At 51.5% G+C, this 21,199-nt stretch overlaps 1 protein-coding gene across 1 annotated transcript in view; it reads left to right on the top strand.

Moving 5' to 3' along the window:
* Positions 1–21,199, top strand: part of RYR1 (ryanodine receptor 1) — a 107,605-nt gene that overhangs the window by 60,580 nt on the left and 25,826 nt on the right. The window contains 22 exon segments of the mRNA XM_037819488.1: positions 534–774; positions 3,502–3,589; positions 3,691–3,783; positions 4,274–4,288; positions 5,398–5,568; positions 6,489–6,548; positions 6,702–6,839; positions 7,055–7,167; positions 7,373–7,469; positions 7,728–7,834; positions 9,304–9,355; positions 9,491–9,559; positions 11,333–11,432; positions 11,656–11,735; positions 11,831–11,907; positions 12,376–12,449; positions 13,138–13,155; positions 14,257–14,337; positions 17,587–17,675; positions 17,770–17,898; positions 17,980–18,084; positions 20,344–20,425. Coding sequence (XP_037675416.1) covers positions 534–774; positions 3,502–3,589; positions 3,691–3,783; positions 4,274–4,288; positions 5,398–5,568; positions 6,489–6,548; positions 6,702–6,839; positions 7,055–7,167; positions 7,373–7,469; positions 7,728–7,834; positions 9,304–9,355; positions 9,491–9,559; positions 11,333–11,432; positions 11,656–11,735; positions 11,831–11,907; positions 12,376–12,449; positions 13,138–13,155; positions 14,257–14,337; positions 17,587–17,675; positions 17,770–17,898; positions 17,980–18,084; positions 20,344–20,425 — 2,079 coding nt within the window.

The raw sequence follows: 21,199 nt of genomic DNA, 5'->3' as shown, positions 1-21,199 counted from the left end.
ATGTGGACTAAGTCAGAGATCCAGAAATGGGTCTTAAAAGGTTGGGAATTGTGGTTCAGAAGTTCCATGTAGAAATTCTGTATCAGAAATTGGGGTTAGAGCTCAGGGACTGAGATCAGAGGCCAAGGTCAAAGGTCAGAGATCATGTAGTTGGGGGTCAGAGTCTGGGTATGGGTAAGGTCAGGGGTCATAAGCTAGGGTAAGATATCGGGTTAGGATTCAGTTATTGGGAGTCAGAGGTCAGGGACCGAGTCATAGGTTCAAGCCAGGGGTCGTGGCTTGCGGTCATCTTTCAGGGGCTGTGTCAGAAGTCAGAGGTCATGAGCGGGATCTGATCTGGGTGCTGGGGTTATAGGTCAGAGGCCAGGGTCAGTTGGGGTTGTAGGAGGATAGGTACTGGGTCAAAGGTGCAAGTGTGGGTCATGGGTTGGGAACAGAGGTCAGGGGCTATGTTAGAGGTTGAGGGGGTCAGAGGTCAGATGCTGGCATTAGAGGCCACCGCAGTGAGTGGCCCCTGCCCGGTCCTCCTGCAGTGTTTGCCCAGCCCATCATGAGCCGGGCCCGGCCCGAGCTCCTGCACTCGCACTTCATCCCGACCATCGGGCGGCTGCGCAAGCGGGCCGGGAAGGTGGTGTCCGAGGAGGAGCAGCTGCGGCTGGAGGCCAAGGCAGAAGCCCAGGAGGGCGAACTGCTGGTGCGGGACGAGTTCTCTGTGCTCTGCCGGGACCTGTACGCTCTCTACCCACTGCTCATCCGCTACGTGGACAACAACAGGTCAGCACACACGCCACCCTGACCTCCGGCTTCCCTGACCCCCACCTGACCCCTGACCCCATCCGACCCCTGACCCATTTTGCTCCCTCACCTTCTGACTTGCCGTGAACTTCTTTCACTGCCCACCTGACCCCACCCAACCTTCTGACCCTGCCTCGCTGTCCCTTTGGGTTTTTGCCACATTCACCCAACAGAATCCAGTTCACTGAAACCTTCGGAATCTGACCCCTGCGATGCTTGCTTGGCCAGCCTTGAGGAGCCGTGCTTTCTCCCTCCAGCCCTGTGTGTGTGGACTTGGGTAGATGGGGCACTGGTTTTGTGCAGTGTAGCCCAACGGTCAGGTTTAACTGTTGAGAGAAGGAAGGAAGATGATACAGATCTGGTCAGCCTAATTTTCCCAGGAAACGTAGATCTTTAATAAAAGGACAGTGTTCTAGTTTGCTAATGCTGCCGGAATGCAAAACACCAGAAATGGATCGGCTTTTATAAAGGGGGTTTATTTGGTTACACAGTTACAGTCTTTTTTTTTTTTTTATCATCATTTTATTGAGATATATTCACATACCACGCAGTCATACAAAACAAATTGTACTTTCGATTGTTTACAGTACCATTACATAGTTGTACATTCATCAGCTAAATCAATCCCTGACACCTTCATTAGCACACACACAAAAATAACAAGAATAATAATTAGAGTGAAAAAGAGCAATTGAAGTAAAAAAGAACACTGGGTACCTTTGTCTGTTTGTTTCCTTCCCCTATTTTTCTACTCATCCATCCATAAACTAGACAAAGTGGAGTGTGGTCCTTATGGCTTTCCCAATCCCATTGTCACCCCTCATAAGCTACATTTTTATACACACAGTTACAGTCTTAAGGCTATAAAGTGTCCAAGGTAACACATCAGCAATCGGGTACCTTCACTGGAGGATGGCCAATGGCGTCCGGAAAACCTCTGTTAGCTGGGAAGGCACATGGCTGGTGTTTCAAACTGGCTTTCTCCCGGGACGTTCCTCTCTAGGCTGCAGTTCCTCAAAAATGTCACTTTTAGTTGCACTTGGGATATTTGTCCTCTCTCAGCTTCTCCGGAGCAAGAGTCTGCTTTCAATGGCCATCTTCAAACTGTCTCTCATCTGCAGCTCCTGTGCTTTCTTCAAAGTATCCCTCTTGGCTGTAGCTCCTCTTCAAAATGTCACTCTCAGCTTCACTGAGTTCCTTCTGTCAGCCCATTTATATGGCTCCACTGATCAAGGCCCACCCTGAATGGGTAGGGCCACACCTCTGTGGAAATTATCTCATCAGAGTTATCACCCACAGTTGGGTGGGGCACATTCCATGGAAACACTCAAAAAATTACAATGTAATCAACACTGATAGGTTTGCCCACACAAGATTACATCACGGATAATGGTGTTTGGGGGACATAATACATTCAAACCGGCACAGACAGCATAGGTATCAAATAATTGCTAAATCTCCCTAAAATCAGAAGCATTGCTTCAAGAGTTATTAATTCCTAAGTGCAGCTCCATCCAGGGACAGCAAGTAAGTTTCAGCTCCTTTGCCAAGTTCCATCGTGGTTGCAAAAGATTTTAAGTTTCCGCCAGGGCTTTGTGAAGAGGGTGCGCTAATCAATTAGCTCATCTGTCACGGGAGCAGAAATGAATAGTGGCACACGTGCCACCCAACTGCCACTGCAGGTGTTGAGTAAACTCTAATTGTTACCAGTCACTGCTTCTCTTAGCCATACGTTTTGCCAGCAAAATGAAGCTTGAATCACCACTGAGCATTCCCCTGATGCTGGACATCTAGGTTATGCCCATGTTTTTGTCATTACCCACAGTGCTGGAATGAACAGGTAGCTTTTTTTTTTTAAACATACCATGAAAGAACATATAGATCCACCTTATTCAACTTAATGGTTGTGTGTCATTGTCTCCAGGTAGACACAGTTTAATTATTTAACCAGTCCCCTCTGACTGGACATTTAGGTTGTTTTTGGTTTGTCCCTGTTACTAGCAATGCTGCAGTAAACATCCTGCAAATCCATCTTGATGCCCACGGGTAGGTACTGCTGTAGGACAGATTCCTAGGAGCGCGACTGTTGGGTCTAAAGCATATGAACAAATAAATTGTGGAACATTCATATGAGAGAATACTGCCCAGTATTGAATGTGAACAAAACTGTTGTGAAATAGCAACATGGATGAATCTCACAAACATTAGCTTGAATGAAAGAAGCAGAAGAAATTTTTTAAAAATAGAGTACCTATTGCATCATTTATATTTATGTAAAGTTCAAGAACAGATAAAAAGAATTTGTGGTTCTAGAAGTCCCGATAAGGGTCCTCCTTTAGGAAGAAGGAAGAGCAAGCGACTGGGAGGGGGCACGAGGGGCCTTTTGGGGGCCGGAAGTGTTTTCTTTCTTGACTTGGGGGATGGCTCCATAAGCGTGTTTACTTTGTGATAATGCACCAAGTTGCCACTCACGAGTTGCCATTTCTTTATATATATGTTATACTTCAAACAAGTTTAGAAAGAAAATTTAAAAAAATAAAAAATAAAAAGGAATGGCCATCAAAAGAAATTAAGATTTTCATCCAGATGACCAGGTTACCCTAGAAAACACCATTCCTCCCATGGGACGTCACCTGGTCCCATGATCCCCCTTCCCTGGCCCTTCCCAACCCCAACCCCTCAGCAGTCCCTTCCCGCCACCCCCAGGGCGCACTGGCTGACGGAGCCCAATCCCAACGCCGAGGAGCTGTTCAGGATGGTGGGCGAGATCTTCATCTACTGGTCCAAGTCCCACGTGAGTCCTCTCATCTCCATAACCCAGGAAGCCGCTGCCCACAGATGCCCCCCCATCCTTCCCTGATCCCCAACGCTGCGTCCCCCCCACCCCACCCCCAGAACTTCAAGCGTGAGGAGCAGAACTTTGTGGTCCAGAACGAGATCAACAACATGTCGTTTCTGACAGCTGACAGCAAGAGCAAGATGGCCAAGGTGGGTGTTTCGTTCTGGGAGGGGGACTTAGCAGAGAGGGGAGCACACCCTCCAGGATGTCCCCCCCACCCCTCCTCACTCACTCAGCTGATCTTCCCGGTCCTGCCTGCAAATCCCGCAGCCCACAGAGCAGCTCCTCCTCCCATCTCCCCCTTCCCTCCTCCCCATTCCTTCCTCCAGTGTTTCTCCTCCCCATCTCCATCTTCTCCCACCTTCCTCCTCCTCCCCCATCTCCCTCTTGCCCATCTCCCCATTGTCCCATATCCCACCTTGCCTCTTCCAAGCCCCTCTCCTTGAATCTGCCCTCTGCAGGTCCTAAAGAACAAACCTACCCACCCCAGCCAACGTCTGGAAATGTCCTGCTGGGGGATGTGGGGTGGGGTGGGGACACAGGAGCTGGGGAGGGTGCGGCCCACTTGCAGTTGGGCCTGGGATTCTCTGAGGGGCCAGGGTAACCCTTCTTGTCTCTGTCTGCACTGCGGTGAAGCAGGCGGGAGATGTACAGGTCAGCCCTGCATCCGGGACCTTCCGCATGGCTCTTGGCTAACACCCCCACCTCCGAAACCAACCCCCCAACCCCACCCCTTGTCCTTGACTCCCATCCTCCATCCTCCTTCCCTCCTGTCCCTCCCATCCATTCCACTCCCAACCCTCAGCTTTTGGCAATTTGAACTTCTCTCTCTCTCTTTTATAACTTTTGTTAAAAAAAAAAAAAATTCTCAGCTTTCGCCGAAGCATCATGGGCTGAGGTCGAGGCAAACGGGTGGGAAAGGCACGTGCATGGGTGGGGAGGCAGCACTCTCGCCGTGCAGTGAAGGCTTGGGCTCTGGAGTTAGACAGACTTGGTTCGAAGCCGATTCTGTTGGTATTAGCTGTGTGACCTTGGTCAAGTCTCTTGACCTTCTGAGCCTCTGACGGCATCTGGCCAGAGGCCCCGAGCCCCAGGGCTCTAGGGGTCCGTGAGATGCTGCATGTGCGGACTTCAGGGGTGCTGACACGTGGGTCATGCTCGGTACCGCGAACCAGTGTGGATGTGGCTCTGGCCGAAGGCTTGTCACTGGGGCGTCACACTGGCATGACGGGGTGGCCCTGGCCATGGATCTGCACTCAAGGCTCCAGAACACGGCTGTGGATTCTGTGCACCGTGTCTGCTTCCAGATCTCTCTGGATCTCTCTTGCATCCTCTGTCTCCCTGACTCTTTGTCCGTCTCAGTCTCTCACTGTTTCTTGGGACTCTTTGGAGTTTTGCATCTTTCTTTCAATCTTGGGCGCTCAGTCTTGGGAATCGATGTATGGGGTTATGCATGTTGCGGGGAGGGGTGTGTGGGGAGTTCTTAGGAGATTCTGGGGGATGGCTGCCAGAGGTTGAGAAAGGGCCACAATTTGGGAGACTCTGGAAGGGTTTAGGATAGAAGTTAGGAATTTGGGCTGGGGCCTGGGAGGGTCTAGAGCATGGGCTGGGGGGCTGGGGTGGAAACAGGACAACCTGAGGTCGGGGAGGGGGTGCCTGGTACCCAGGCTGGGGGCGGGTGTGTGGGCCTTGGCTGCAGGCTGGGTCTTGGGCATGGGGCTGGGCTGGGACCCGGGCCGACACTGAGCCCCATGTCCCCACAGTCAGGTGGCTCGGACCAGGAACGCACCAAGAAGAAGCGCCGCGGGGACCGGTACTCAGTGCAGACGTCGCTGATCGTGGCCACGCTCAAGAAGATGCTGCCCATTGGCCTGAACATGTGTGCACCCACCGACCAGGAGCTCATCACACTGGCCAAGAGCCGCTACGCCCTGGTGCCTACCCAGCCCCCATCCTGGGAACCTGCCAACATCCCTCGGGGAGCCTTAGGACCCTACAGAGCCCCGGGGGTGTCCTGAGCCCGCCCCTAGGATGCTGAGAACCCCACTCAGGACACTGCCAACCCCCCAGGGACTTACCACTAACTGGGACCCCACTGAAATCCCAGAATGCCACCGAGAGCTCTGAGGGACCCCAGTGAGCACCATGGGACCCGAGGACCACACTGAGTCTTCAAAGACCCTGCAGAGCCCACATATCCTGGACCATGCTAAACCTGCTGGCACCTTGAGACCCCACCCAGGACACCACGGAGACCCTCTGAAACTGCTCTGAGTCCTCCCACAGGATCCCAACAATCCCCGGGACCCACTGATCTTGAGAGGTCCCCTCTCCTAGAACCCAGTGGAACCCCCACATTGCTGACCCGTCCTTTGGCCCCTGTGTAACCCTCACCAATGACTTGGTTGACCCCCTGACCCCCCAGTGATCTCTGCTGACCTTGCCAACTCCTTTATAACCCCACTCAACCCTTTTGATCCTAAAAATCTTTCTGCCCATTTCTCACTTACTCCCAGCCCCACTCTGAGCCTTCTCTGACTCATGACAATGCTTCTTTGATCTTATTTGATCTTTGATGATATCCTTTTGTCGACCCCTACCTCCTCCCAGACCCCCACAGGCCCATTGAATGCTTGTTACCTCTTCAAGGTGCCTCTGACCACCCCCCCCCCATCTAGGGCACCCCCTTGACCACCCCTGACCTTAGGATCCTTTAAGTTTCTCCCAGATCCTCCTGACACAGACCTCTCTCCGGGTCCTGGGGTGGTGGGCCTAGAAGGGAAAGGAAAGGGTTGTGGGTCAAGGAGGACGCTGGGACCTCCAGAGTGACCCAAGCCCTCCATGTCTCCACCAGAAAGACACAGATGAGGAGGTCCGCGAATTTCTGCAAAACAACCTTCACCTTCAGGGAAAGGTATGTCTCTGTACTCCGGAAGGGACAGGGGCACGTCAGAATAATAACAGTAATGACAGCTAACATATGAGCCCCAGCGGAGGGCCCAGCTCGCACCCCCCACGGAGCCTAGCGGGGAGGGGCCCTCACGCCGGGCGTCCTTCCAACCCCCAGGTCGAAGGCTCCCCGTCTCTGCGCTGGCAGATGGCCCTGTACCGGGGCCTCCCGGGCCGCGAGGAGGACGCCGACGACCCGGAGAAAATCGTGCGCAGGGTCCAGGAGGTGTCTGCGGTGCTCTACCACCTGGAGCAGGTGGGCGGGGCCGGGGGCTCGACGCGGAGTGGCCGAAGCTTGGCTCGCTGGGCGGGGCCTGGGACCTGGGGGCGGGGCCTGGGACCTGGGGGCGGGGCCTCAGTTTGGCTCCGGGCGCAGATGGGCATATTGACCCGGTGGTGAGAATGGGCCCGGGGCAGGGGCTGGGCTCCTGACAATCTGCCCTACACCCCCATTTTCCTCCCCACCCCCAGATAGAGCACCCTTACAAGTCCAAGAAGGCCGTGTGGCACAAGCTGTTGTCCAAGCAGCGCCGGCGGGCCGTGGTCGCCTGTTTCCGTATGACGCCCCTCTACAACCTGCCCACGTAAGGACCCCAGGGAGGAGGGAGCTGGAGGAACAGTGGGCAAAGGGTGGCAGGGGAGGCAGGAGTGTGGATGCCAAAAAAGTCGATAGGATCTTGGGAAACGGCAGGGTCAGGACCTTTGCTGGGGGAGGCAGATGTCAGGGAGGTGAGAGGGGGTGTGGAGGAGGAGGAGGTCTCAGGGACGCCCCCAGACCTTTCCCTGCAGGCATCGGGCGTGTAACATGTTCCTGGAGAGCTACAAGGCTGACTGGATCCTGACTGAAGACCACAGTTTTGAGGACCGCATGATAGACGACCTTTCAGTGAGCTGTGGGGCCTGCCTAGGGGTGGGGGTGGGGGGTCTGCATAGGGGCTGAGACCCCCTGCTGTGTACCTCCAGGGGTCACCCTTCACATGGATCTGTGAAAATGGCAGCCCCTGGAGTCTAGCCCGGGCTTGGGGCAGAACCAGGGGTGGGGTCAGGATGTGGGAAAAGAGAAAAAATTCCAGCCCAGCCAGGCTGAGGGGGAGGCAGGAGGGGAATTGGGAAGCTCCTGCACAAGCCCCACCCCTCCCCCTAGAAAGCTGGGGAGCAGGAGGAGGAGGAGGAAGAAGTGGAGGAGAAGAAGCCAGACCCCCTGCATCAGCTGGTCCTGCACTTCAGCCGCACCGCCCTGACCGAAAAGAGGTGAAGACCCTTCCTGGGGCCTCGGAGATGCCGCTGGGGTCCTGAGGGAGAAACCCACTACCCCACCCCATCCGAATCTCCCTGTGCCTCAAGATCCTTGAATGCCACTTTACTGGGATGGCAGGCCCCCCGTGTACAGACTGAGTACTGCATGACGGCATCTCATCTTGGGGGTTCACATCACAATGTAGATTTACTAGGATTTTTTTGCAAGAAAGTGTCTTGCTCAAGCCAAATCAGTAGATTTTTATGACAGATTCCACCAGATGGAAGCAAGAAAGGGGTCCTTTATCTAATTCATACAAAGTCTTCCCTTTTGCTGATGACAGCAGGAGAATAAATAATAGTAATAAAGATGCTGCTGCTAAGGATAGGGAGCATCTGTCAAGTGCCTACTATGTGTCAGGACCATGCTACTTTTCCCACTGTGAAACAGATACCACTAATAACTCCTTTCTGTGGCTGAGGGACCGGAAGCATAGGGATTTATTCTTCTCACATACTGTGAAGTTAGGAGATAGGCCAGGACTGACGCAGTGGCACAGTGACACTGACAGGGACCCAGGCTCTCTCTGGCTCTCTGCTCTGCCATTCTTAGCTTTTTCTGTGTGTGTGTGTGTGTGTGTGTGTGTGTGTGTGTGTGTGTGTGTGGCCTCATGGTCACAAAATGGTTGCTGCACTTCCAGGCATCTTGCTCACATGCCAGACAGAAAGAAGGGGAAGAAAGGCTTTTTTTTTTCCTCTCTTAGCAAGACCAAAGTCTTTTTATCTGAGAAAGGAAATTCTCCCTAGTGGGTTTACGCACAAAACTCATTGGCCAGAATTCTGACATCAGGCCATCCGAGCTGCAAGGGAGACTTAGAAATGAGTGTCTTGTTTTCCCATCCTCTGGGAGGGAGCTTAGTGTAGTGCTTGAGAGCAGTGATTCTGTAGTTAAAGGATCCAGGTTTCAATCCCAGCACCCCCACTTACTAGCTGTGTGACCTTGGCTGAGTAGAATCATTGTGCCTCAGTTTCCTCATCTGTAAAATGGACCTATTACTATATCTGCCCAATAGGATTATTATGAGGATTAATTAATTTAATAATTAATTTATATTAAATTAAAAGCACTTAGCACAGAAGATAAACATTCAATAGGAATTAGCCATAAAAATAATAATCTTAGCAACCTCATGGAAAGAGAGCATCTCTACCAATGACGCTAGCAAAATGTCTGGCATGAATTTCACTGGACCAGCGTGGACCACACGACCATCCCTTACCTCTCACTGTGGCCAAGCAGATAGAAGATGCTGATTTGCTAAGCCTTCATCACTCGCCCACCCTGGCTGGGCAGGGGGTACACCCCCACTGGCACCACACAGCCTGAGCGAGGGGAGGGTTGACTCTCTAGGGAAAAGCCGGGAGCTGTTATAAGGTGGGGATCCTCTCCACCCGATCCTGAGTATGCCCACTTACTTCCTCAGCAAACTGGAAGAGGATTATCTCTATATAGCGTATGCTGACATCATGGCGAAGGTGAGGTCTTGCCCCCACCCAGGGCAGGTTCCCTTCTACCCAGCTCCGAAGCCAGCCCACTAAAAGGGCTGGGGATGGGGAGGTTGGGATATCTCCTTTCTTCACCATCGTCCCTAACCACTGATCCATCCCCAGAGTTGCCACCTGGAGGAGGGAGAGGAGAATGGTGAAACTGAAGAAGAGGAGGCTGAGGTTTCCTTTGAGGTTAGTCGGAGAAAAGGGATAAGGGACCCCAACATCAGCCATCCTCCATGTATTCAGCACATGTTCACAGAGCAGTGCTCTGGGCCTGGCCCTGTGCTCGGTGATGTTGGAGACACAGCAGTGATCTAGTGAGTCCACTGTGGAGACAGTAACAGCGGAGTGTTCATGGCAGTGATGGGGGGAGCTCAGAGGCTATGAGAGCCCAGGAAAGCTGCCTGAGCCAGCCTGCGGGGAGGGTATCTGGGTGCCTGACGCAGCCTGGGGGGCAGGTGGGGGAAATGGCGTCAGGGAGAGCTTCTCAGGAGAGGATGTCTGAGCAGCAGGATGAAAGTGTGTGCCAGTTGAAGAAAAGGAGAAAAGTGTTCCAGGTAGAAGAAACAGCATATGCAAAGCCTGGCAGTGAGACAGAGCTAGTGAACATGCAGTCAACTCACCCACTCACTCATTAAGTCCATCAGCATTTCCTTCAGAGGTTCTTTTCCTTTTTTGTGCCAGCGACCCTTTTGGCATCTGGAGAAAGCCTTTCTCAGAATCATGCTTTTAAATGCATAAAAAAACTCATAGGATTGCAGAGGAAACAGGTATATTGAAATAGTTAACACAATATTTTAAATACAGTTTTACTGAGATATATTCACATACCATACAATCATCCATGGTATACAATCAGCTGTTCACAGTACCATCATATAGTTGTGCATTCATCACCCCAATCTATTTTTTTGTTTTGTTTTGTTTTTCTTTTTTTTTGTTCTTTTTTCCCCCAATCTATTTTTGAACATTTTCTTTACACCAGAAAGAATCAGAATAAGAATAAAAAATAAAAGTAAAAAAGAACACCCAAATCATCTCCCCCATACCACTCTACTTTTCATTTGGTTTTTGTCTTCATTTTTCTACTCATCCATCCATACACTGGTTAAAGGGAGTGTGATCCACAGGGTTTTCACAATCACACTGTCACCCCTTGTAAGCTACATTGTTATACAATCGTCTTGTTCAAGAGTCAAGGCTACTGGGTTGGAGTTTGGTGATTTCAGGTATTTACTTCTAGCTATTCCAATACATTAAAACCTAAAAAATGTTATCTATATAGTGCATAAGAATGTCCACCAGAGTGACCTCTCGACTCCATTTGAAATCTCTCAGCCACTGAAACTTTGTTTCATTTCGCATCCCCAACACAGTATTTTTAAAAAGCAAGTTTATGATACAGTAATATATATACTTCTTAACCCATCAAACAAGATCTAGCAGTGGATCCAATAACAACTGAAATTTAGAAGTAGTGATGAGCATAAATGATAGTTTGAGATGTCTGCTCAACAAAGTGATATGGAAACATCTGTGAGTCTCATCAGTGACAAAATCACAGGTTCTGCTAATATTGCTATGATTTATAGCCTCATTCACATTGGAAGGAAATGCTCAAGTTCACTTAAAGGCAAACATAAAATTGCAACTCCCCCCTCCCCACCCGAGTTCCTAGAGCACCTGACTTCTGTCCACTGACCGGTTGCGGGGTGGGGTGAGGCCCTGTGGCCCAGGTTAAGAAGCTCTGATTTATATAGCTCTTGCTCCATGTCTAGTCCCTGGCTAGATGCAGGAGACAAGTGGAGAACTCAAGCCCCAGGGGGAGTAGGGGGCTCACAGCCAAAGGAGTGAGTTGAACTGGTCAATGTGGGGAGGGATGAAAACAAGGCCGTGGAGGGGGCAAAGGCTGGATGGTGAGCCAGGACTCACCCGCCCCACGGGGCTGCCTTCCCGCCCCAGGAGAAGGAGATGGAGAAGCAGAGGCTCCTGTACCAGCAGGCACGGCTGCACAATCGGGGGGCCGCCGAGATGGTGCTCCAGATGATCAGCGCCTGCAAAGGTGGCCCCCAAAGCTCTCCCCAGTCCTTCCATTCCCTATGGCCCCAGCAGGCACCCTTCCCCATCCCACAGGCCTGTGCTTTGCACTCACGCCCAGCACTTGCACACTTGTCTTGAAATTCCTCACCTGTCCCTCAACCCTGATCCCCCTGCATGCACACCCTTGCACCCCTGGGGTAGCTATTTTCTTGGGGGTGGAGAACACTGGTCTCCCTGCCCTCCAGGAGAGCCGGGTGCCATGGTGTCCTCCACCTTGAAGCTGGGCATCTCCATCCTAAATGGGGGCAATGCTGACGTGCAGCAGGTAACCGAGGCAAAGGGCCTTGGGAGGAGGGCTAGGAGGGGTGGGAGGTTCCTGTGTGACTCCCAGTTCCCCTCTGCCCCACCCCTCCACTGCAGAAAATGCTGGATTATCTGAAGGACAAGAAGGAAGTTGGCTTCTTCCAGAGTATCCAGGCGCTGATGCAAACATGCAGGTGGGAGGTTCTAGAGCCCTTGTTTTAGTTAAGCGGTTTGGTGTGGCTGTGCCCCCACACCAGGTACTGCCTTCGGTTCTAGTTCTGCTCCCTCGGTTCAAGGAACAGAGAGCCACCCATACGGGCTCAAATAGTGGAGTGTATTGTAAGAATTCACATGGAACCATAAGGGAGGCAAAATGCCTAGGATTTAAGCATGAGAGCTCTATTGTGGATTCCAAGTGGCTGGGGATGGGAAGGTGGTTGAGAATTCCAGAGGAACCCGGCAGCAGGGAATGTGGGCTCTCTTGGATGACCCTGTCAACGTGGTCCTACCTCCAGGGGCCTTTGCTCTCCTCTTGCTGCCCACCGACTTTTCCGTGGCTCCCCGCGGCTTCCCTGTCCCCACCGTGTGGGGGCCACCAGGCTCTGGAAGAGAGAAGGGCAGAGGATGATCCCAGCCCCCCATCTGTCCTTTCTTTTGCTCAGCGTCCTGGATCTCAATGCCTTCGAGAGACAGAACAAGGCAGAGGGGCTGGGCATGGTGAATGAGGACGGAACTGGTGAGGCCCTGCCCTGGGCTTCCCTCTCCCAGGGCCATCCTCAGTCTTCAGGATCCTTCCCCCCCCACACACATGGCCCAGAGGTCCCTTCCTCCCAGATACCCCTTCCCCAAGAGCACCCCCAGGCTCCTCCCCCTGCAGGGATCCCCAGTCCTGCACCCCCCCCCCATTCCTCCTGAGTCCCTCTCCCCACCATGGTCCCCATCCCGGGGTTGGGGCTGGGGGGGGGATCCTTCTCCTGCCTGTGTCCTCTCTCCCGTCACCACAGGGAGCCACCCTCCACAAGCCCCAGCCTCAGTCCCTGGTTGCTGTTCTCTCATTAATGTCCCTAATCCGGGTTAATCGAGTCTCCTCTTTGCCGTGTTGTGATGTGTCTAACCTCTCTACTCCCATCCTTGCCTCCCGCCTCCAACTGTCCATCTCCTGCCCTTCTCCTGTCATCTCCTGCCTGTCCATCTCTCTCTTCCCCCGTCTTTCTTTCCCTCTGCTTTTACCTTCATTTCCTCCTCTCTTCCTTGCTAATCCACCTCCTTCCGTCTCCTGCTCACTTTCTCTCCGTGGGTTGTTTTTCGCTGTGTCTGTCTTCGTCTCTGACTGTGTGACTGTATGCGTTTTCTCTCCCTCCTTCTGCCTCTTTTTTGCCCCGCGTTTCCTCCGCTTCTTCCTCCCATCCTGTCGGCTGTCCCAGTCATCAATCGCCAGAACGGTAATTCCCCCAGCCCATCCCTTTGCTATGCTACTGCCGCCCCTTCCTTTCTAACCCCCAGCCATCCCCTTCCCCTCCGGGGCTGAGGATCTGGGACGCCCTTTCCTACAGTGGGTGCATCATGCCCACGGAAGGTCTTGAGGTCAGAGAGTCCAGAGAACAAGTTCCGGTCCCAGATTAGCCACTGACCACCCATGGAACAAGTCTCTTACTATTCTTAAACCTCAATTTCCCCATCTGTAAAATGGAAGCTAGAGAAGATCGCAGAAATCCCTTTTCAGTTGGATGTTCTTGGACTTCCAGTCCCAGGTTCTCAGTCCCGGGGTGGGGTGACCCTGCTCCTACCTACCCTGTTCCCTGCGCCCGGACCCCACGTGGCTCCTTTCCGCTGTCTCCACCCACCGACGGGATTGGTTGCTTCCAGCATCCACTCTAATTGGTGCGCGTGGCTCCTCTGCGCCTGCTCTGGTTGGCCCCTTCACTGTCTAGCCTGCCCTTTTGGCCCGCCATGATTGGCTTCTTTCAGATGCGCATTCTGATTGGCTCATTTGACACACCGCTCCCTCTGCTTCTCCTTGATTGGCTGCTTTAGAGACACCTGGGCCACTTGAATGGCTTTCAATCCCCGCGCCCCCACCTCCCCACCACCCGTCTTGCCGCCCAGCCTGACTCCCTGCTCAGCGCCTTTGTGTGAAAGTGACCCCCACCCCCATAACCCATTAACACCCCCTGCGACCCTGGAGTGGGGCTGAGGGAGATACCAGCTGCCTGAACGGCTGCTGGGCGGGCAGACGCTCCCAGATGCCACACGAGTGGTGACATCAGAGGGACACTAATGTTGTAGGAAGACACTTGAGGCCCCCCACTTCGTGTCTCGGGGACCCCGAGGTCTCCATCTGCTGATGTCACGGTCTTTGCGGTCGGGGCCCCCTGGTGTCGTGGATGCCGGGGTCCTCACAGTGTCTTTGAAGCGGCGGCTGCCCCGCCCAGGACCCGCAGGCTTTGTGCATTGGCGTGCAGTGTGCAGGGGCCGTGTGCATGCGTGTGCAGTGTTCTGGCCCATCTGACCCCTCCTGGGCCCTGCCCCCCTCCATTCCCCAGGAGAAAAGGTCATGGCAGATGACGAGTTCACCCAAGACCTCTTCCGATTCCTGCAGTTGCTCTGCGAGGGGCACAACAATGGTGAGGAGGAGGGAGGTTGGGGTGGGTCTGAAAGGGCGGCTTGAGTCATCTCCACCCCCCCCACCCTACCCCCCCCCCCCCACCACCTTGTCACTGATGGCCTCAGCAGCCCCCAGGGCTCCTCCTCCACTCCTGTGTCCTCATCTTCCACTTCAGCTGTCAAGCCCTGTCCACTGTCTTTCCTAAATCTCTTTTGAATTTCTTGAATTCAGCCACTTTGCTGCACTTTTACCTCCCCTGCCCTCATCGAAGCCAGACCAATTCCCCAAAAGCAACCTGCCAAACACCAATTTGGTGCATGACCAATTTGCCAAAATCAATTTGCCCAAATGGGCACTTTGCCACGTCCCATTTTCCCCGCAGGCAACCTGCAATCCCTGCCCCAGGTTGGGTTTTCCAGGCCCTGGGTCTGCAGAGGGAAAAGGTGCACCACGTTTGTAAATGAACCTATTAGAATTGCTTCTTCACGTTGCTGGTACATACGCAAATACATTATCAGGAGGAAGGCCTACAGATTCTTCACTTAAGCAAGAGTTTTCACCACTTTGGTTCTGGTTCAGCCAATTTAACAAGTTAATTAAACACAAAAAGTGCAACCTCCTGTGGCTAACACAGTTTATAACATTAAAGGAACAGTCAATTTCTATTCCACAAATATTCCTACAAATCCCATTTCCTAGAACAAACGTGCACAGTCTCAAGGTTGTGGTTATAATGCTCACCAGGCAATTATAAAACCACAGCATACCCAGAAATTCAGCTTCATAACAAATATTGGAGTCATTATAAATCTAAATTCCACAGCAGCTTCATCTACTTGGCTTCCTTTGGAGGTAACTGATTTGTAAATAGCTTTAATCTTCAGCCTTTTCTTTTCAACAAAGGTTAAAGCTTCTGTGTTCACAACCCATTTTTTCTTGAAGGTTTATTAAATACTTTTGCACTTTGGGACTGGGTTTTTTGTTTTTTTTTTTTTAATTTTAACTAAGGTGGAATTAGTCTTTGAGATTTTTCATGATTTTATTCCCTGCGTCTATGACTTTTTAAAAATGAGATGGTTCTTACGGATGGGTGGGGATTCTCTCTCCCAACAAATTTGCAATCCAGATCCCTGCCTAAATTCACAAATTCATTAACCAGCCCATCAAATGAATAATTGAAAACTTTTTCAAATCTCCGGTGCCTTACATGTCTTGAGTATTAAATGACATTCATACCAGACCAAAAGTTTATTTGCACATGTCCAGGACAGCATTCTCAGCAGAATTCTTTACAGGAGGGGAGAGCTGTACATCTAGTCATTTAGGTATTCTGTGGCCCAATTTAAATGAAAATAAAGAAAACAGAAAACTGGGTTGACAGGAAAGCCTGTACATTTACTTATAAAATTTGGAGTATTTGAGCATGCTCTTTGTTTGTAATGTGAAATCAGGCAAATGAGCATTCAGGTGAACCTGCTGATATAACTATTGTGAACTGGCTCTGGGGAAGTCACGTGGGAAGTAACACTTTCGGGGAAGAAACCAAAGCTTCAAGCCATCCGACATTGCTGTAAACATGAACCGAAGCCTGTTTTTGTTGCCCTGGTAATTTGATAAATGGGTCATTTGGCAAATTGGTCTAAAGAAATGGTTCTCAAACTTGAGCATGCTTCAGAGTCACCTGGAGGGCTTTTTAAAATACAGATTTCTGCTCCCCCCCTCCCGAATTTCTTATTCAGTTCTGGGATGAAGCCCAGGAATGTGCATTTCTAATGAGTTTCCAGGGGAGGCTGCTGGTGGTTCAGGGACCACACTTTGAGAACCACTGCTCTGAAGCACAGCTCTTACCTCTTTAAGGCCCTTTAAGAACAGCTAATGCTTAACTGAGTGAGCACTTATGTACCAAGTGCCGTCCTCAATTCTTTATGTATGCTAATGCATTAAATCCCCACAAAAGCTCCATGAGGTAGGGTCTATTAGGATTCCCACATTACATATGGGGAAACTGAGGCACAATCTGTGCCATACAGAGAGGTTCAGTAACTTGTTTGAGGTCACACAGCTGAGAAGTGGTGCAGTCAACTATATATCTTTCAGGTTTCAACTCAGCGTTCTCCTCCTCCAGGGAGCCTTCCCTGATCTCCCAGGCTGGGTCAGACATCTTCTGGGGGGCTTCCCCCTTCACAACCCTGATCATTCTGCCCACTATTCCCCACCACCACTCTGCAACCCATGAATAGCAGTTATTTTTATTATTGTTATGGAACTTACAAATCATATACTAAAGTAGACTGATGGTCTAATGAGCCCCCAAATGCTCATCACAAAGCTTCAACAGTTATTAGCTGTCTGCCATTCAACAGTGGTTTACAAATAGTGGGAAGCAACCCACCAGAGGCTCGTGAAATCAGCTTAATGCAGAAGTTCTTGTCCTAATTGCACATTGGCAGGCCCTGGGGACTTTAAAAGATACTGAAGCCCCTGTTTCTCCCCAAGAGACTCTCATTTAATTGGTTTGGGGTGGGGCCTGAGCATAGGGCTTTTAAAAGCCCCCAGGCAATTCTAACGTGCAGCCAAGGTTGACAAGTTGAGAACCACTAATTTAGGCAGTTCTGATAAGCATTCTTTTGTAATTAACTAGACTGGTATAGGACAGAAAATTCCAGAATACATGGCACATAGTAAAGTGTATGTGAAGCTTTGGTCTCAGTTATGTGCAAATATAATTTCTAGTTAAACATGTCTCAATGTCAAATGGATTTCCTATTGTAGGTTGCATTAGGAAAGACTGAAAATGTACTGCATCAGAATACAAGCTTCATGAGGTTGGGGACTTTGTTTTCTTTCGCAGCTGTGTCCCAAGGACCTAGAAAAGCACCTGGTATATAGTAACTGCTCAATAAATTTGTTGGCTCAAAGAATAAGTGAACCAACTCCATCTCTGACTAGCATGCTGGATAAAGGAACAAATAAATGATCCTTCATCTGCCCCTGTTTTCTAGCAGGGGCTCAAAAGTATTTGGGGGGTGGGGATGAAAAAATAAATGACTGATTCTCCACATCTGGCAGAGTAGGTCTTCAATATATTAAATAAATGAATAAATGACCCTCCACCTTCCTCTGACATACAGAGGTACTTGATAAATAGAAGGCATGAGCCTTCTGGTATATACTAGGCACTCAACCAATACTTATTGCGTAAATGAATAAATGTCCTTCTCCCCTAGCATATGGTAAGTGCTCAACGAATGACTTTGCATCTCCCTAGATTTCCAAAACTACCTGCGGACACAGACAGGGAACACGACCACTATTAACATCATCATCTGCACGGTGGACTACCTCCTGCGGTTGCAGGTGAGGCCGTCCAAGTGGGGGAGTGTACATGGGTGGGGAGCTGTGGGGGGCGATGGTTGGCCGGGGCACCCCCTCACCTCCTGCCCGCCCCCAGGAGTCCATCAGCGACTTCTACTGGTACTACTCGGGCAAGGACGTCATCGAGGAGCAAGGCAAAAGGAACTTTTCCAAGGCCATGTCGGTGGCTAAGCAGGTGTTCAACAGCCTTACCGAGTACATCCAGGTAGGGCCCGCGCGTTGAGACGGGGCAGGACAGTCCCGCAGCCCCCAGCTTGCCCGATCTCACGCAGCCCTGTGTCCCCAGGGCCCCTGCACGGGGAACCAGCAGAGCCTGGCGCACAGCCGCCTCTGGGACGCCGTGGTGGGATTCCTGCATGTGTTTGCTCACATGATGATGAAGCTCGCTCAGGTTTGGACACCTCAGGTCTTCATCCCCCTGCTTCCGGGGATCCCCTGCCCTTCCCCACCCCCCTCCGCTCCCCCGCTCCCCCCAATCTGGTGGATTTCTTACCACGTGCTGCTGGCCTGTTCTGGACCAGTTCCCTCCCGGTGGGCACATCCATCTTCCCTCTGGTTGGCTCTCTGGCATGACCCCACCTCCTCCTCTGCCACCGCCAATCGGCTGGTTTCTCACCCACACTTCCATAGGCTTACATTTGGGCCACGCCCCACTATGGCTCAGCTCTCCTCTATGATTGGTTGATGTTTTTTTCTCTCTGATGAGGTCATCTTAGATTTGGACAACCCTGGGGGTGGGCTTCTAGATCAGGGCCTGGGGCAGAAGGAGGAGTGTTTTGCTTCTCTGTCCTGCTTGCGGCGGGTGACACCCGTCCCGGGCACCTATGATGTAAGGTCCCTGCTGCCATCCCCCATCTCTAGAATCCTTGCGCTCTCCACCATTCCCATCCCTTTGCATCTTTGTCAGTATCTCACGCAAGCCTCATCCACCTGCGCTGCTTCTGCCTACCCAAATTGGTAAATGCATTCGAGGCCGCCATGAACAGTTGGGCAGGTTGTGTACTGTACAGGGACACCACCTGAGGGGCCACCCTCCACAGCCTGGACTTCCTAAATGTATTGGAGTATGTATTACAACAGTTATCCAGCAGATGGCAGTAAAGTATTCTGTATATTATAATTTCTCATCACGATGGGTGTCGAAGAAGGGGAACTCTTTTCTAAATTACCCAAAGGTGCCCCAGGGAATGGCAGAAGCCCTGTCTGGTGTCATCTGACTTTTTGAAATGTTTAGAACTTAGAATGCAATTCCTCAGTGTCATTGCGGTGGAAGTTATGCTGTTGATGGAATCTTCAAGTGCTAGAGGATGTTGATACTGTAAAGTAGACTTCCAAATACCACAGCATTAGTCCATGGCCTAGGTCTGGTTGCAAGGACCAGAAATCCAATGCAAGAAATGTGCAAGGGGAAAAAAGGGGGGGGATTTACCAGTTCACATCACAGATCCAGGGCCTACAGCGATGTGGGCAGAAATGCCTCTCTCAGCCCCTGGCTGTATTCACAAGCTGGCTTTCCCCACCTCCTGGAAAGCTGGAGCCTCAGGCCTCCATGCACACCCTTAGTAGCCCCAGAGGGAAGATAAGTCTTTCCCAGGAGCTCCAGCGAGAGACCTGCAGTTCTCTGATTGGACTGCTTGGCCCCAGGCCCATTCCTGACCCCATCGCGGTGGCCAGGGAGAAGGAAGTTCTGATTGACCACGCCTGGTGACGCACCCTCTCCTAGAGCCTGGAAGGTGGGGTTAGCCCCATACTCTCTGAGGGTGGGAGTGGGGGTGCCCCAGTTGAAAGTTGAGGGCTTGTTAAGAGAAGAGGGGGAATGGATCACAGGCAGACACAAACCACAGGCGCCCACCCGGGCTAGACTCTTGAGCTCCTGGAATGCTAGAACCTTAGACTCAGAGTGCAGAGCTTTGGAGCTGTGGAAGCGTGTTAGGATTAGAACGAAGAACTCCTCATCAGTGTTGGGGTGGGAAGAGATTTACACCCCATTTATCTGATATACTTCTCCCCATTTTATTAGGTGAAACTATATGAAATTGCCATTTGGTGGGTCAAAAGTGGTCAAATATCAGGAATTTTGTGTGGCTCACCTAAAACTAATAGAGGACCTTGATGCAGAACTTAGGATGTTTTGGAGGCCCCCACGTTTCCCCCACCTGGCTTAGTAGAAGCACGTGGCTGTCTCCTCCAGACTTCTTGAACCTAGAGTCCCACTTTTTCCATCGCACATTCATTCAACAAACATGTGTTGAGCACCCACCATTGGCCAGGAACAGTGCTGGGCCCTCATCCCTTCCCAGATCTGTGACTTTGTCCCCATTATTTGTCCCTCTCTGTCTCTCTCTGCCCCAAGTGTCTGCAGGCCCTGTGCTCCTCCCAGCCCTTCTGTTTACTAGTCCCTTCCCCACCTCCCATCACTGATTGGGCCTGCTTCCCTTGAAGTGCCAACCCCAAGCCCCAATCTTGTCTCTCTGCCCCCTCCCCTGCTTCCGAGGACTATGTCTGGACTCGGGTCCCCTCGGAGGTAAGAGGGGGGAGAGAGGTGGTCTCAGGTCCTGCTGGGTGAGTGAGGAGGGGCAGGAGCAGCTGGGGGTGGGGAGGATTCTCTGCAGAGACTGGCCCTGACATGGCTGGGGTGTGGGGTCTCTAGGACTCAAGCCAGATCAAGCTGTTGAAGGAGCTGCTGGATCTACAGAAGGATATGGTGGTGATGTTGCTGTCACTGCTAGAAGGTAAACACCCAGTGGGTGGGGCGTGGGGAGGTACCAAGGTACAGACAAGTCCAAGGATGGCCCTCTGAGACCCAGGAGACCCTCTCCCTCAACCACCCCACCATTGTCAGCATCAATGAGTTGATAAACAGGTTGCAAGAATAAGCTCAGCAAACACTTTTTGGGCACTTACTGTGCCAGGCCCCAATTGTACATATATTAATATCAAATCTGCAGAGAAATTGTAGTAGATTGGGCGGCCTGGATACTTTTTATTTATTTGCTAGATGTATCAGTTAGTTTTTGCTGCATAACAAACTTCCCCAAACCTTAGTGACTTCAAACAACCATAATGCATTATTTCTCATGATTCTCTGAGTCCACTGGGCAGTTCTCCCAGTTTTGCTGAAGTTCACTTATCTGGCTGCATTCCGCTGGGCTAGGTTGGGCTGGAAGGTTCAAGGTGGATGCACGTGTCTGAGGCTATGGTGCTGGCTGTCAGCTGGGGTGCCTCAGTTCTCCTTATAGTCTCTCCAGCAGGATAGCTTGGACTTCCTTACATGGAGGCTCGAGTCTCCAAGAGAACCAAGGCAGAACTGCTAGGCCCCTTAGGGGCTCATCCCAGAGCTGGGACATTGTTGCCTCCATCATCTCCTATTGGCTGAAGGAAGGCCCAAGGCCAGCTCAGATTCAAGGAAAGGGGAACTAAATCCCACCTCTTGATGGGAGGGGTGGTGTGCGCATATGGAGAGGGAAAAATGGTTAGGTCCATCTTTGGAAACAAGCCATCACCTA

Source organism: Choloepus didactylus, chromosome 27 (assembly GCF_015220235.1).
Source record: "Choloepus didactylus isolate mChoDid1 chromosome 27, mChoDid1.pri, whole genome shotgun sequence".
Lineage (NCBI taxonomy): Eukaryota > Metazoa > Chordata > Mammalia > Pilosa > Megalonychidae > Choloepus > Choloepus didactylus.
Note: the sequence above shows the minus strand (reverse complement) of the source record. Positions and strands in the feature narration are given on the sequence as shown.